Raw genomic sequence first — 16,297 nt, forward strand, 5'->3', positions numbered from 1 at the left:
GAATCCTGCTCAGATTTTGGATGCAGGTGAAATTTCTCTCCCGTGTGCCTGCATGTCTTGCCGTATGTCTTCTGTCTATACTATACCCTCCTTCTACGCTGGCATGCATACGCTCTCCTTTACCCATTAGCTATGACAATGCACAGGCAACAATGCTAATCTTGCACACACACAAAGGGGTTGTCAGCAATTCCATCCAGCACAGTAACTCTGCCAGCTAGCAGAACTAATTGGATGTAACGCCATCCTCTGTGTGGCATTGCTGCTCTGAAGGAGTATAAACCACAGTATTTTAGACAAGCATCTCCAAATGTAGGGGAAGAAGGAAAAACACCTCTTCCTGCACACACAAAACCCAGGAGCACAATTCACAGAGAGTAAAGCAAACAAATGCCTGTAAAGTTAATGGGAGACCTAGGTGAAAAATCAAACGTTTCTGTACAAGCTCAGAGGAAGAGCACATGGTTTGAACGCAAAAAAAGAGTCCCAGATTCAATGCTCAGTATCTCAAGGTTGGGAAAGGCACTGCCTGCAAGTGTGCCCAAGGATCAAGCTAAATACAGCGTTAGTTGCATGATTGTGTTAAATGCACGATTCTGTGCACCTATAAGGGCAGACAGAAATGTGCAATTGGTGTTATTGTACCTGCAAGAGATGGGATTTTGCAGGTGCACTCGTGGCCTGCTGCCCACCAGCTTCTCTGAAGTGTGGCTCTTCTGTAAAATGGCCGGACTGCCTCACCAGAGTGGTGCATGCTCTGGTTATCTCCCGCTTGGGCTACTGCAACGCGCTCTATGCGGGGCTACCTTTGAAGGTGACCCAGGAACTACAACTAATCCAGAATGTGATGACTGGGAGTGGCTGATGGGACCATATAACATAGTGTTTGAAGTTTTATTCTGTTTTTAGTATTCTGTTGGGAGCCGCCCAGAGTGGCTGGGGAAACCCAGCCAGATGGGTGGGGTATAAATAATAAAATTATTATTATTATTATTATTATTATTATTATTATTATTATTATTAGTCCTGAAAGACCTACATTGGCTCCCAGTACATTTCCAAGCACAATTCAAAGTGTTGGTGCTGACCTTTAAAGCCCTAAATGGCCTCGGCCCAGTATACCTGAAGGAGCGTCTCCACCCCCATCGTTCTGCCCAGACACTGAGGTCCAGCTCCGAGGGCCTTCTGGCAGTTCCCTCCCTGCGAGAAGTGAGGTTACAGGGAACCGGGCAAGGGGCTTTCTCGATAGTGGCGCCCACCCTGTGGAACGCCCTCCCATCAGATATCAAGGAAATAAACAACTATCTGACACCTCTAGGCAGCCCTGTTTGCGGAAGTTTTTAATGTTTGATGTTTTATTGTGTTTTTAATATTCTGTTGGGAGCCACCCAGAGTGGCTGGGGAAACCCAGCCAGATGGGCGGCGTATGTATGTATGAATGTATGTACGTACGTACGTATGTATGTATGTATGTATGTATGTATGTATGTATAAATAAATAAATATGACAGTTGTACCTTGATTTTTGAACAGCTAATTCACGAACAACTTGGAGCTCAAACGTCGCAAACCCACAAGTAGGTATTCCTGTTTGTGAACTTTGCCTCAGAAGCCGAACATCTGACATAGCTTCCGTGGCTTCTGATTGGCTGCAGGACACTCCTGCGGCCAATCAGAAGCTGCGCCTATGTTTCCGAACGTTTCGGAAGCCGAACGGACTTCCGGAACGCATTCTGTTCGAAAACCAAGGTACGGCAGTGTTATTATTAACACCATGGCCCCCACCCGCAGGTTGCTGCTGTCCAACCACATTTCCTTTCAAAACGAATAACATGGGGAACAATGGTCATCAGGGAGGCTGGAATGGGCAGTTTTCATGAAATTTCAGGTGCCAGAGAGGACTGTGCAGGATTCCCCAGCTGCAGGGCAGGGATCCAATTCTCTACACTGTTCGCTGTCCCTCTTTGCAGCTAGCAAAAGCAACATATATTGTGGGGAAATGTGTGCAACTTTTTCAGAATGCAGCGTTTGGCTTCCCTTGGCAGGGGAGTTGAATGTGGAGGCAGCGGAGAACAAACACCACAGTTGTATCAGCAGAAGGGCTTGGGAAGCAGATGCCAGCACCATCACAAGTTATAGGAATAATAATAATAATAATAATAATAATAATAATAATAATAATAATAATAATAATAATTTATTTCTACCCCGCCCATCTGGCTGGGTTTCCCCAGCCACTCTGGGCAGCTTCCAACAAAAGTTTGAAAATACATTAAAACACCAGTCATAAAAAACTTCCCTAAACAGGGCTGCCGTCAGATACTGTTGTTAATTTCTTTGACATCTGATGGGAGGGGGTTCCACAGGGCGGAACAAACTTCACCTGCTGAATCTCTGCCTGTCACGCTGCTATTAAAGGCACAGGAGCCAGGCCTGGGGCAGTGTGGGAGGGGAAGCTGCTAACTGTGTTAGTGTGTGTGTGTGTGTGTGTGTGTAGGGTTCTATTGGTAAAGCTGCAAGGGATTTGGAGCAGTATTTTTTTATTTATTTTCTCTGTCTGTCTCCTCCTCCTCCTCCTTACCTGTCCTCATTCACACCTCCTTTAGCATCTGTTCAAGGAATGCTTGCCTCTCACTTTTAGAATTGCGGACTAAAAATGGTAGCATGTTTTGGTAGTCAGAAGGAGGGAAATCTGCTATAATTATCTCACATGAGGCCCTGCTAAAGATGTCAAGGCACAGAAAAAAATAGGGGATGGTGTGGGATACACTCCCCACATCAGCAATTTCCCTAGGATTTCTTATCTCTACCAGCTACTGAAATAGGACCTTTCTCCATCGCACAATTTCCAAGGGCTCTCAGGCCTCCCTGGTCCAACCACGGCTTGGGGATGTGGTACTCGCCTGATGCCGATGGACTACAACTCCCATCAGGCTCAGCCAGCATGGCCAGTGGTCAGGGATGATGGGACTTGTAGTCCAGCAGGATCCAGAAGGCATCATGTTAGCTACCCCGGCGTAGCCCAATTCGGGCGTGTTGAATTTTTCAGCTTTTGAATTCAAAAATGAGGGGTGCTAAGAAGTTGTAACAATGACTTGGGAATTCAAAAGATATTTGGGTCAAATTAATATAATTTAGTTTTGCTTGGCAAGTAAAATGTTTCTCAAAATTGCACAGAAATCATTTGAAATGATTGCCGCGTACCTGCAGTTGTATTACATATTAATATTATTTTATTTATTTGTTGCTGTTATTATTATTTCGCATTACCTGACATTTTCAGAAGGCAAAATTAAAATTCTATGGTTTCCCAAATGCAGTTTATTTCTTATTGACCGCAGCACGATTAGCGATAGCTCAGCAGTGGAAGAGGCAGACTGAAATACCCTTGAACCTATGGGAAAATAATACTGTATCTGGGACACAGCAATGTCTGAGCACCAGGCACAGGAGGACAATTGAAGGCATAATGAATAGAGATACCTTCCAAGAAATGTGGACCCTTTTCTTTAACTATACTAATGACCAAAATCAATACACCAACCACTCAATATTCTCAGTGGAGTGGTTACGTTACGTAATATGTTGAATGTGTAAGTGCATGTCTAGAGACAATGGATAAAGCAAACACCATTAAGATGTACTGCCGGATAAGTTGTTTAGTGCTTACTGTATTTGTTTAAAAACCAGTAACAAATTGTTTTTAAAAAGCAGTTTATGTGCTTCTTCATCAAATGAAGACTTAACAAGCTAAATGTTGCCCAGTCACAAAAAATAACCGCAGACTTGAATTCCTCACACCCAACAACTTATTTTTAAGGCCCCCTCGGCTAAAGAAACCGGCAAGTTTCGCTCTCTAAAATGAACTGCCCATGAGACAATCTCTCCCTAGCCAGAGGGTCTCCTCACCTCCTTCCTTCCAGTTGTCCGCAGGTGTTCTGCTCTTGGTCTCTGTGATGTCTTTGTGGGAGACTAAAAAAAGGGCCACTTCTCCCTTTTCATTCTTGATAGGCACCACATCCAGGAGACACCAGAAGGGGACACCTAAGGAGACAAGCAGTCTTGTTTGTCAGATGACAATAACTGTTTCAGCAATTGTAATGCACTGTGCTGGAAGCTGCATGGGTTTCAATTATATTCAATTGATCACTGCAATTGGGCTGTATTTCATTTTATTGTATTACAGTTTGAATCCTGTAGTATTCAAATTGTAAGTGCTCTTCGCAGACGTGCCATGGACCACCTGGATGAAAACGCAGCTCAGCTTGGGGGGCCCTGGTCTAGATTACAGAACAGAGGAGACGCTACTTGGACAGATGGGTCAATTGCCTTTCCTTGCCTTGCCTTGGAGCCCTTAGGGTTTGAGAAGAGCTGCTAAACAGCCTTTCTGTGCCTCACCTACTCTTTCTTGCTGTTACCGGGATGCCTGGTCCAATAGGTAAAAGGTAAAGGTAAAGAATGGGAAGTGGGTGGCGCTGTGGTTTAAACCACAGAGGCTAGGGCTTGCTGATCAGGTTGGCGGTTCGAATCCCCACGACGGGGTGAGCTCCCGTTACTCGGTCCCAGCTCCTGCCCACCTAGCAGTTTGAAAGCACGTCAAAGTGCAAGTAGATAAATAGGTACCACTCTGGCGGGAAGGTAAACAGCGGTGTTTCCGTGCGCTGCTCTGGTTCGCCAGAAGCGGCTTAGTCATGCTGGCCACATGACCCGGAAGCTGTACGCCAGCTCCCTCGGCCAGTAACACGAGATGAACGCCGCAACCCCAGAGTCATCTGCGACTGGACCTAATGGTCAGGGGTCCCTTTACCGTTACCTTTAAAGGTAAAGGACCCCTTTGGATGGTTAAGTCCAGTCAAAGGTGACTATGGGGTTGTGACGCTCATCTCGCTTTCAGGCCGAGGGAGCCGGCGTTTGCCCACAGGCAAAAAGAAGGGAGGGAAAGGACACACTCGACTTCCACTTTTAACTAGGGATCGCTATGATGACTTTCATTTTACATACCCCTGAAAAAGAGGACATGTCCTGGAAAAAGAGGACACATGACAACCCTAATTGCCAGGACATATAGGAGAGTTGGAAAAATCACACTGGGAAAGGGGTCAGGGGTCAGGGGTCAGTGCTTTGCATGAAGGAGCTCCAATCCCTGGAATCTAAAGAAAGGGGCAGGTAGCAGATGATCGGAGAGCTGCTGCCAGCCAGAGCAGTCACCATTGGGCAAGATGGTCTGCTTTCTATGTCCTCCCACACCCAAGGCTCCACTTGGCTGCTGTGAAGGGACCAGTCCCCGCCCTAGACTTCAGCCTTCTACACTTCAACGTACGAGAGGCACCTCCCCGCTACTCCCCACAGAGCCACAACGCCCTCACCAGCGCAGCCCCTTCTGTGAGAAAAGGGACTCACCGCTTTTTCTGTAGAGGATGAGCTCCGCCTTGAATTCCTTGCGCTCGTCCAGGGCCTTGCGGATCTGGTTGCGTACAAGTTCGCTGGTGTCAGGTCCGTAGAGGAAGCTGCAGGCACAGCAGCGCTGCATGACCTCGGCCCGGGAGAAGCCGGTCAGTTCGCAGAAGCCATCGGAACAGTAAACCACAGGGAAGGCGCCACGGACTTGGGCGTTGCCCAGTACAAAATTGCTGTCTGCAAGAGAGAGGGAGGGAGGGAGGGAGAGATGCATACTGGGTGACTTTTATTCTGGCAAAGATCTTAGTTCAAGAACCCGCCACCTAAGCCAAAGGATTACTCGGGCAAGTCATTACTCCATAGCCTTTGGTCTGGCATTCACACCACTTGGGGTCCTTCCAGGTGGTTGTTGTTGTTGTTGTTGTTGTTTGAATTTATATACCACCCTATAACCGGAGGTTTCAGGGCATTTCACAAAAGGTCACAATATATGAAATAAAAACAAAAACAATACAGTAATCTAATAACACCCCCCCCCAAAAAAGAGCCACATTTTAAAGGGTATAGGATGTTGATTAGGTCAGCCAAAGGCCTGGTTAAAAAGGAACGTTTTTTGCCTGGCACCTAAAGGTGTATAATGATGGCTCCAGGTGAACTTCCCTGGGGAGAGCATTCCGCAGACGGGGAGCCACTGCAGAGAAGGCCTGTCCTTGTGTTGCCACCCTCCGGACCTCTTGAGGAGGAGGCACACGAAGTAGGGCCTCAGAAATGGCTCTCAGGGTCTGGGTTGATTCATATGGAAAGTGGCGGTCCTTGAGGTATTGCAGTCCTGAGCCGTTTAAGGCTTCATAGGTCAAAAACTATGGTGTTTAATTGTGGGCACATTCTGCAACAAGTTCTTGACACAATATCAGCACCACACTCTAACCAATGGAACTATAATGAGCACAAATAATGAATGCACAATAAAACACATGGGGAGCCCCCAGATCTCATCTCATCGCTTGATGATGTAAACACTCCATGGCTCTCAGCTGAATATTTGAACTAAGGGCTCAACTATAAAAAGGTAAAGGTAAAGGACCCCTGGACGGTTAAGTCCAGTCAAAGGCGTCTATGGGGTTGCGGCGTTCATCTCGCTTTCAGGCCGAGGAAGCCGGCGATTGTCCGCAGGCAGCTTTCAGGGTCATGTGGCCAGCATGGCTAAACCGCTTCTGGACACTGTGATGGAAACCAGAGTGCATGGAAACGCCGTTTACCTTCCTGCCACAATGGTACCCATTTATCTATTTGCACTGGCATGCTTTTGAACTGCTAGGTTGGCAGGAGCTGGGACAGAGCAACAGGAGCTCACCCCATCACGGGGATTCAAACCGCCGACCTTCTGATCGGCAAGCCCAAGAGGTTCAGTGGTTTAGACCACAGCGCCACCCGCACTGTGCATACTGCACAGACAACCAAGCCATCAGTGAACTCTCACAATGCATGGCATTGCGACGTTCCTCTTTTCAACTGTTTGCACAGTTGCAACCGGCCCTGGATTTCAACAGCGATCATCCGAAGTGGATTCATGGCGCAACATGTGCCGGAAAAGGAGCACGTATGTTCGATGCATAAACACTGAAACTACTGAGAATGCATGGCTGAGTGAGATATAGGGAGCAGCACCAGTGGCAAGGCAGGAAACTCCTGGTACTGTTGGAAGGGGACCTGGGAGCTGTGCAAAGGTTAGGAATGCAAGCGTTCACGAAACTCTGGCATCACTATGGAGTGGGGAAATAATCTGGCAATGGAAAGGAAGAAGGTGCATTGGGGAACCATAGATGCAGCATGGAGCTGGGAATATAAAAATGCTTTATCATGTCCCATCCTCCAGATGCCCAGTATGGGGTGGAAGGGAGGAGGGGAGGGGGAGTCAACATTCCTAGTTCCTCTTCCCCACCGTCTCCCCAGGAGTTGGCACCATCTGGTACATCCCCAGTTTCTGACTATTTTTACCCTGTTTGTTCCATGCAGAGTTTAGTCATCGCCTGCAGCATCTGGACTCAAACCCCCAACTTCTCACCAGTGGAGAGCCAGAGTCCTCTCCTCCCCCCCCCCCCGCCGCCTTGATTCATTTGCATAGATTTGAATAGGAATGATGATGCTGGAGTGGCATTTTTCTTTGTCCCTACCATATCCAGAGAATCAGTCCGTGTGGGGGTGCGGGTGGGATGCTGGAAACGGATCCTAGAGGAGGATGAAAGAGTGAGGGCATTGCCAGAACAGGCAGAAGAGTGAAGCCTAGTGGCTACAGCAGAAAAGGCGGGCAGGGTGTGTGGAAAAGAGGGTTGGCAGTGGGGCAGTTTACAAACGGCGGGAGAACAGGACAAGCTAATTTAATACACACACCAGGTCATGCCTAAAACCCGAGTGAGCGAACCCATTAATATAGGAAGGTTTATATTAGCCACTGAAAGTTGCTAGGTGAAGGTGATTAGTTGATTTGGCATTCGTAACCACCCAAGCCTTTCTGTGTGTCAAAGGCCAGACTACACATTAGACAAGTTTCTGTGGAACCCAGAAGTGGACAATGAGGAGCAAAGGAAGGCTGGTTCGTGGCATCTTTACCCCTACAGAGAGAAACGCCCCTTGAGGGGGTTGGGTTTGAAAGGGGAAACAGCTGGCAGGAAAAGGATTAAGCACTTGCTCTCTGCTTTACAGAAGTGTGCATGCACACAAAAGCTCATACCAAGAACAAACTTAGTTGGTCTCCAAGGTGCTACTGGAAGGAATTTATTTATTTTTTATTTTGTTTTGCTTTACAGAGGAGTTTGTTTTATTGATTGGTCGATTTCACAATATCTACATAAAGCGGGTGGCGCTGTGGGTTAAACCACAGAGCCTAGGGTTTGCCAATCAGAAGGTCGGCGGTTGGAATCCCTGAGACGGGGTGAGCTCCCATTACTTAGTCCCAGCTCCTGCCCACCTAGCAGTTCGAAAGCACGTCAAAGTGCAAGTACATAAATAGGTACCGCTCCGGCAGGAAGGTAAACGGCGTTTCCGTGCGCTGCTCTGGTTCACCAGAAGCGGCTTAGTCATGCTGGCCACATGACCCGAAAGCTGTACGCCGGCTCCCTCGGCCAGTAATGCGAGATGAGCGCCACAACCCGAGTCGGACATGACTGGACCTAATGGTCAGGGGTCCCTTTACCTTTTACATAATGCTTTATTGTAACACAACCCCAAAGTGCTTTACGAAAAGAGCAGAACAATAAAAGTATATGTTAAAAAGCAGTTAAAAACGACTATTTAAAACAGGGTTCAGCAACCTTTTCCAGCTGTGGGCTGGTCCACCATCCCTCAGACCATGTGGTGGGCTGGAGTATTTTTTTTTTTTTTAACAAATTCCTATGCCCCACAAATAACCCAGAGACGCATTTTAAATAAAATGACACATTCTACTCATGTAAAAACACGCTGATTCCCGGACCATCCGCGGGCCAGATTGAGAAGGCCTTAGGTTGCCTACTCCTGATTTAAAACATTCAAAAATAATTAAAACCAGCAATCAGCTCAAACCAGATTAAAACGCACGGCAACATTCTACACGTCTGGATAGGGTTGCCTAAACAAAAATGTTTTTTTAGTAGCTGGAAGTTTCCCATCTATTTCCAAAGCAAAACTTAGAACCTATAAATAATGCTGCATTTCCAAAACACCGGCAATGGGGAGATGTCCCTTCACCCTCCCCCAGTAAAATATCTGAGGGGGCCACGCCCCCTCCAAATTGATGGACAATGCCATTCAAATGGGGTTGGTATGCCCCATCGTGTGATATTTTATTTTTATTCAATATTTTATTCAAGTTGGCAACCCTAACAAGGAGACCAACACCAACCAGACCTGCTTCTCCAAGGCTCAAAGCAGAATGTGTGGCTTTCCTTCTAGAGATCCCTCTCTTGCCGGGAAAAGGTGCTTCATTCTGCAAAGCCAGCAAGTTCAAACCTTTGCATTTCTAGATAGGTCTGGGGGTGCCCCCTGCCTTAAACCCTGTTGAGAATCCCTGCCAGTCAGTGCAGACAGCACTGAACTGGATGAATAAATTGCCTGACCCAGTAAAAGGCAGCTTTCTGTGTTCCTGAATTATTATTATTATTATTTTACACCTCTCTTAACACTCCTTATTTCAACCTTCTCCCTCCTGCCATTTCTCCTAGAACAGTTCAGACGTTGCTAATTTCATGTCCCTCTGAAATCGGGCCTCCCCTGCCCCTCCTCGACTCCACACCAAAGAGAGAGCTTATCCCCGAAGCTGTAGGGCAAGATGTGCTCATCTCAAGCCTCCGAGGAGATGTTGTGTAGGTACCAAGGCAATGAGCCACCAGGGAAAGGAGGGCGGGGGGGGGGTCATGCAACCAGCAGGGAGACAGTGCAACTGAGCTGTTTCCAGGAATGTGGAGCCAGCGGTGGCAGACTCTCTTGTGGGCAGGACCTGCAGATAAGGGTGCGCTCATGATACATTAGGGCTACAGACTTAAAAGGGCTCCAGAATTATCTCCGGTCCTTGGGGAACTCTGGGAGTTGTAGTTCTATGAGGGGTATGTGTGTTTTAAGGATCTTTTTCAGGGGATTCTCAGCATCCTCACCAATCAAGCCCATTAAACTGGTGTAAGCTTGTAACAACAACAACAACAACAACAACTTTATTATTTATACCCCACTCATCTGACTGGGTTGCCCCAGACATTCTGGGCGGTTTCTAACATATATAAAAACAGAATACAGTGGAACTTCGGTTTTTGAGTGTAATCCGTTCTGGAAGACCGTTCGACTTCCGAAATGTTCGAAAACCGAAAACTGAAAGCTGGAGCCTCAGTACAATAGGCAAACTCAGCACAGAAGCCGTGAGGTACGTTCGGCTTCCGAAAATCATTGGAAGACCGAAGCAGTTACTTCCGAGTTTTCGGTGTTTGAAAGCCAAAACGTGCATCAATGGAGATGATTGACAACCGAGGTTCCACTGTAAAACATTACATATTAATTAAAGTGTCCCCGGTTTCATTGACAAAAATCTGGTAACTGTAGGTTGCCGGGAACCAGGCAGAGGGCCTTCTCGGTAGTGGCGCCCGCCCTGTGGATCGCCCTCCCGTCAAATGTGAAGGAAATAAACAACTATCTGACTTTTAGAAGACATCTGAAGGCAGCCCTGTTTAGGGAAGTTTTTAATGTTTGATGTTTTATCGTGTTTTTAATATTCTGTTGGGAGCTGCCCACGAGTGGCTGGGGAAACCTAGCCAGATGGGCGAGGTAGAAATAATAAATTATTCTTCTTCTTCTTCTTCTTCTTCTTCTTCTTCTTCTTCTTCTTCTTCTTCTTCTTCTTCCCACCACCTGAATTGGCAAAGTACCCTGGACCTTCAATATGCAATGCAATGACACAAGTTTCTCATCTAGCTAACCTAACAACTGAGCAAGCCGCAAGCACCTGGAAAAACAGGAGTCTTCAGGATACTCCAAAGAAGACAAGAAGCTAGTAAAATAAAAAAAAGCCAGCCCACCTATCTGTGGGTGGAAGAGGGGTAGGTAGTGGGGACTGAACAATGGGGAGGGAGAACCTGGGAGAACAGGAGGGGCACGCCTTGGCAAGGAAACTTCAGAGCTGGGCACCTGGGGAAATTGTCATTTTGCCAACACAGGGGAAGAAATGCAGACAGTGGACTCCTGTCAAATCCCAGAAATGCTATTCTGCAAAACAGGCAACCACACTAAAGGCCCTGCTCCGAGTTAAGGTGCACTTGCCCCAAACATCTAAGGGACCCCACTCCTTTCTATAATCCTGACTGACATCTGTCTGGCTCCTGCAGCAAACCCTCTTTCTGAACAGCGCCGGAGCCTGTGTTCTGTTCCATATTCCACAGGCAAGCCAGTATGATATAAGGTATCATCTCACCTACTCCATGTGTCAGCCACTGCTGAAGAGGCCCCCTCCCCTTGCAATTCAGTTTCAAACTTCTCCAAACTTGCTTATTTCAATTTAGCTTGCCTGTGTGCCATCACTGTCCTTAATGGCCTTCCCTTCACAATGGCAGCCCCGCCAGGGGGCAATCTCAAGAGGCCATTGCACATATTCTCACCTAGCACATTCCAAGCAAAGCACAACCACTGTTTCCTCAAATCTTGGCTACTGCAGAGAGCAGGAAGGGAGCGCAATAAGGAACCAAAAATAGCATTTTCGAGGCCGGTCCTTGCAAGTTCGGCAGTTTTTGCAAATCACAGAAACGTCGTGGGCATTTGGAAACTGTCACAGAAATCCGACTGCTGCCATAAGGTTTGACAATGCACAATTCCTACAGGATCCTTCATCATATATCACAGACAAATAACTCTGCTGGGATGCCTGCCATGATGCTCTGTATCTGGCCCTTGGTACACCTACCGTCCTAATAAATCCACTCAGAATAAAGGCTGAAGTCCACGTTTGCAGCCAAAAGTATGTAAATCAGTGTGTGTGTCCCAGTACTATATCCCAGCCACCCAAACCATGACTTCTGTTTGCCTTTCCCACCCTTTCACTCAGCCTCATAGGTTGCAACCAGAGGGGTTGGCTTATTACAGCAAAAACAGCAAAGGCTGCGTCCATGCCATCTCTTCTCCCAAAGAATCCTGGGAACTTGCTTCCCCTCGCAGAGCTACAATTCCCTGCACCCTTTAACAAACTACAGTCTCCAGGATTATGTGTTGCGGGGGGAGGGAGCTATGGGTTTTGGATGTGACTTAAATGTGTGGTGTGTGCATGCTCATTTGTCTTGTTGCGCCTTAAATGTATTATTGGCATCGATTTTCATTGACAATCCACGTCAGGTGCGTGAAGTGTTAGTCTGAGCTGCAGCCCTGTTTAGGGAAGTTTTTAATGTCTGATGTTTTATTGTGTTTTTAATGTTCTATTGGGAGCCACCCGGCATAGCTGGGGAAACCCAGCCAGATGTGTGGGGTATAAATTAATTAATTTATCATCATCATCGATACACATACCTATGGGGATGATTATTATTATTAATATTATTACTAATTACTGGCTCCCCTTTCTCCTGGAAGAGCCCAGAGCATCAAATAACAAACCAGCAAAACAATACATTTTTTTCTATTATTATTATTTTATTTTTTAAAAAAAATCCCACACACATTAAAGGTAAAGGTAGCCCTGACCGTAAGGTCCAGTTTCGGATGACTCTGGGGTTGCGGCGCTCATCTCGCTCTATAGGCTGAAGGAGGCGGCATTTGTCCGCAGACAGCTTCCTGCCAGCATGACTAAGCCGCTTCTGGCGAACCAGAGCAGCACACGGAAACGCCATTTACCTTCCCGCTGGAGAGGTACCTATTTATCTACTTGAACTTTGACGTGCTTTTGAACTGCTAGGTGGGCAGGAGCTGGGACCGAACAGCGGGAGCTCACACCGTCACAGCGATTCGAACCACTGACCTTCTGATCGGCAAGCCCTAGGCTCTGTGGTTTTGACCACAGCGCCACCCGTGTCTCTCCCCACACACATTAAGAACACCTAAAAATGTTATATATCAGTCAACATATGCTCACAGCTAAGCATTTCAAGGTAAGGATTCCAGGAACAGCATCTCTCAGCATCAAATTGCTGGATGAGCAGGGATGCTTCTGAATTCTGTGTGAGTATTAATAATATGGGAGACACATGCACTTCACCAGGGAGGGAATTTCGCAAATGGAGAACCAGACCTATCACAGGTCACACTAACCCAGTGTCAGCAGCAATTGCAGCGGCTCTCCTACTGGTTAGTGAGAGAGGAGCTCTTTCACATGCCTGGGTCCCTAGGTGTTTAAGGGCTTTGTACACTAATAACCTGAACTGGTGTTGCAGGGGAAAATTGCTTGCAGTGTTTGGCACTGCAGTGACACTAGACTGAATTTTCAAAAGGCTGGGAGACCCCCTTACTAGCAATCTTTTATATCTCAAAAGCATTGTTGAAGGGGGGGAGCTCTCTGATTTCCCTTCCTCCTCTAACTGTTGAAAGCACAAAGACTCAATGGCTGCATACATAGGTAAATGTAAAGGTAAAGGACCCCTAGATGGTTAAGTCCAGTCAAAGGCGACTATGGGGTTGTGGCGCTCATCTCGCTTTCAGGCTGAGGGAACCGGCGTTTGTCCACAGACAGCTTTCCGGGTCATGTGGCCAGCATGACTAAACCACTTCTGGTGCAATGAGACACCGTGATGCCGCAGCAGTACCTATTTATCTACTTGCACGGGTGTGCTTTCGAACTGCTAGGTTGGCAGAAGCTGGGACAGAGCAATCGGAGCTCACCCGTTCTCAGGGATTCAAACCGCCGACCTTCTGATCGGCAAGCCCAAGAGGCTCAGTGGTTTAGACCACAGTGCCACTTGCATACATACCAAACACTTTAAAGCCCACAACTTCCCCCAAAGACTCCTGGAACTCTAGTTTACTGCACACAGCGCTACAATTCCCAGCACCCTTAAACTACAGTTTCCAGGGTTCTCTGGGGGAAGTCGTGAGCTGTGCATGCAGTCTCTATGGGAACTGGTTCCTACTGTTCACTAAAACCTCTCATCGGACTTCTCCCATCCCAACATGTTGCTAGGTTGCCTTTGCCCACTGCCAAGCCTCCTGATACTTCACTGTCTATATAGGAATCCTTCCTTCCTTCCTTCCTTCCTTCCTTCCTTCCTTCCTTCCTTCCTTCCATCCATCCATCACAGTGGCACTTTGCAGCGAAGGGCCATTCCATCTGCTGCTGCAACAGAGGTGCTAACCTTACAAATGATTGCCCTAGGCTGCTACGTATAATTGCCTATATGCTTGCGGCTGCAGCTGTAATCAACAGCACCAGATGAGGAAATGCTTTATAAATAGCAGTTCCTCCTTCCAAGAGACAGCAGCTTTATCTCAGTGCCCGGGAAAGATCCCTGGTACAGAAAGAGCATGCACCACAAGGCGCAGGGTCCCTTACTTCCCAGCTGCATGCACTCTTGTGTTCTTCACAACAAAACAAAAACCACCCAGACGTTTAGTGCCAAGGGCGGCCGAAACTCTGTATGAAGAAAAGCTGGATTCTGCAACCATTGCTCTGATTAAGTGCGATGGAACTGATTTGCTTGCTCTCAATAATATTCTGCTCCTGCTAGCTAGCGGGAAGGGGCAAGGAGCATTGAAAGTCCAGTGGTCACTGAGGTCCAGCTCCGAGGGCTTTCTGGAGGTTCCCTCACTGTGAGGAGTGAAGTTACAGGGAACCAGGCAGAGGGCCTTCTCGGTAGTGGCGCCCTCCCATCAGATGTGAAGGAACTAAACAACTACCTGACTTTTAGAAGACATCTGAAGGCAACTCTGTTTAGGGAAGTTTTTAATGTTTGACATTTCATTGTGCTTTAAATTTTCTGTTGGGAGCCACCCAGAGTAGCTGGGGAAACCCAGCCAGATGGGTGGGGGTAGAAATAATAAATTATTATTAATAATATTATTATGAAGCCCCTCCTCTCCTCAGGTGACCCTAGTGGTGCAGCGATAAAATTGCTAGCACATTTGCAAATCTAAGCAGGGTCTAGTCTGCTTTCAAATTCGATGGGTAACCACTCGTTGAGATCGATTGGGTGACCCTCGGGGTCCCTTTCCAACTCTACAAATCTATGCTATGATTCCTGGGGTTTCATGTTCTTTTGGAACCCCAATTTGCTATGCAAAGAGTGCAGTTCCTAGGGATTTCTGTGCCTGGTGCCACTCTGCGTTCTTGTTTCTGTGCCTGGTGCCACTCTGCGTTCTTGTTCCGTGCTTGCACCAGATTTCAAAAGGCACGCAACTCTTGGCATGGAAAGGCACCAGCCTACACGATTGCTCTCTCGTTAAGGTGAAACTAGGCCTTTCTCTCCCTCCCTCCCTCCCTCCGCCACCAAGTGAACTTGCCATGGTTGCATCAGACCCTGGGCTGCTCTTTTCAAGCGCTCTCGTCCTTCCCCGCTTTTGGCCCCGCCCAGCCCTGTCTACAATGCCGCAACCCCAGCCCCTCACCCTTCACCCTCAAGGCAGCCTTGCTTTGTGTGAGCATCGCTGTTAACACGCAGCTCCGAGGGCCCACCTCCAGTCCCTACTGCTCTGTTGTACATCGCTCGGAGCCACGCTGCAGCTCTTTTGAAATTAAAAGGCAATTAAGACGTGGGGTGGCAGGGTGGTGGCGGCAGGCAGGCAGGCAGGAGCGCCCCCCCCCCACCCCGCCTCCTCCTGGCTGTTTTAACTGTGCTCCCCAGCTCCTCTCTCCCCTCTAATTATACCCAGGGTGACAGCAGATTTCAGGCTTCGCATGCACCCGTTAGATCTGCTTGAGTTGGTGCCTACGAGAACGCCGAGACCTGCTCTGTAATTTGCCTGCTGTTGTTACTCACTATTAGCAATGTGGGATGGGTTAGGTATTTATAGAGCAGCCGGGTTTCTGGGATCCTCGGGGAGTTATCTGGTTAAGTGCATCGGACGAAATCAAAAGGGGGGGCCGGGGGGCAGGCACCCTGAGCCACCCACTCGGCCCGTTGGCTCCTTGTACTTAACCTTACTGTTGACTCTGCTTCCCCCCCCCCCGCCCCACTCCCCATTGTGCGCTTGGCAATCCTCTTGCTTTTTCAGTTCCAAGCAGAGCAGGCAGCCAAAAGCAGCAGCAGCAGCAGCAGCAGCAGGAACGGGGGGGGGGGGGTTAGCAAGCCCCCCCCCTGGGGTGGGTCAAATGCATGGCTGTGCTCAGAATGGCGAGTCACCAGGTCTGGTGCAGCAAAGGATCTCCAGAGGTCCAGAGAGATTGCGCGAGAGAGCTGGGATCTCCTGCAAGCCCCTGCCACAACCTTCTCGTCTTTCACAGCACACACCTGCCTCTTTTATTCTCCCT

The 16,297-nt window shown here is 48.0% G+C and overlaps 1 protein-coding gene across 1 annotated transcript in view; it reads right to left on the bottom strand.

The window, feature by feature from the left end:
• Positions 1-16,297, bottom strand: part of KCNH3 (potassium voltage-gated channel subfamily H member 3) — a 60,961-nt gene that overhangs the window by 25,418 nt on the left and 19,246 nt on the right. Inside the window, exons 2-3 of the mRNA XM_033138788.1 lie at positions 5,401-5,634; positions 3,910-4,044 (exon numbers count right to left, since the gene is read on the bottom strand). Of these exons, the coding sequence (XP_032994679.1) occupies positions 3,910-4,044; positions 5,401-5,634 (369 nt within the window). The remainder of the gene's footprint in view (positions 1-3,909; positions 4,045-5,400; positions 5,635-16,297) is intronic.

This window comes from Lacerta agilis, chromosome 2 (assembly GCF_009819535.1).
Source record: "Lacerta agilis isolate rLacAgi1 chromosome 2, rLacAgi1.pri, whole genome shotgun sequence".
In the NCBI taxonomy this organism is placed as follows: Eukaryota; Metazoa; Chordata; class Lepidosauria; order Squamata; family Lacertidae; genus Lacerta; species Lacerta agilis.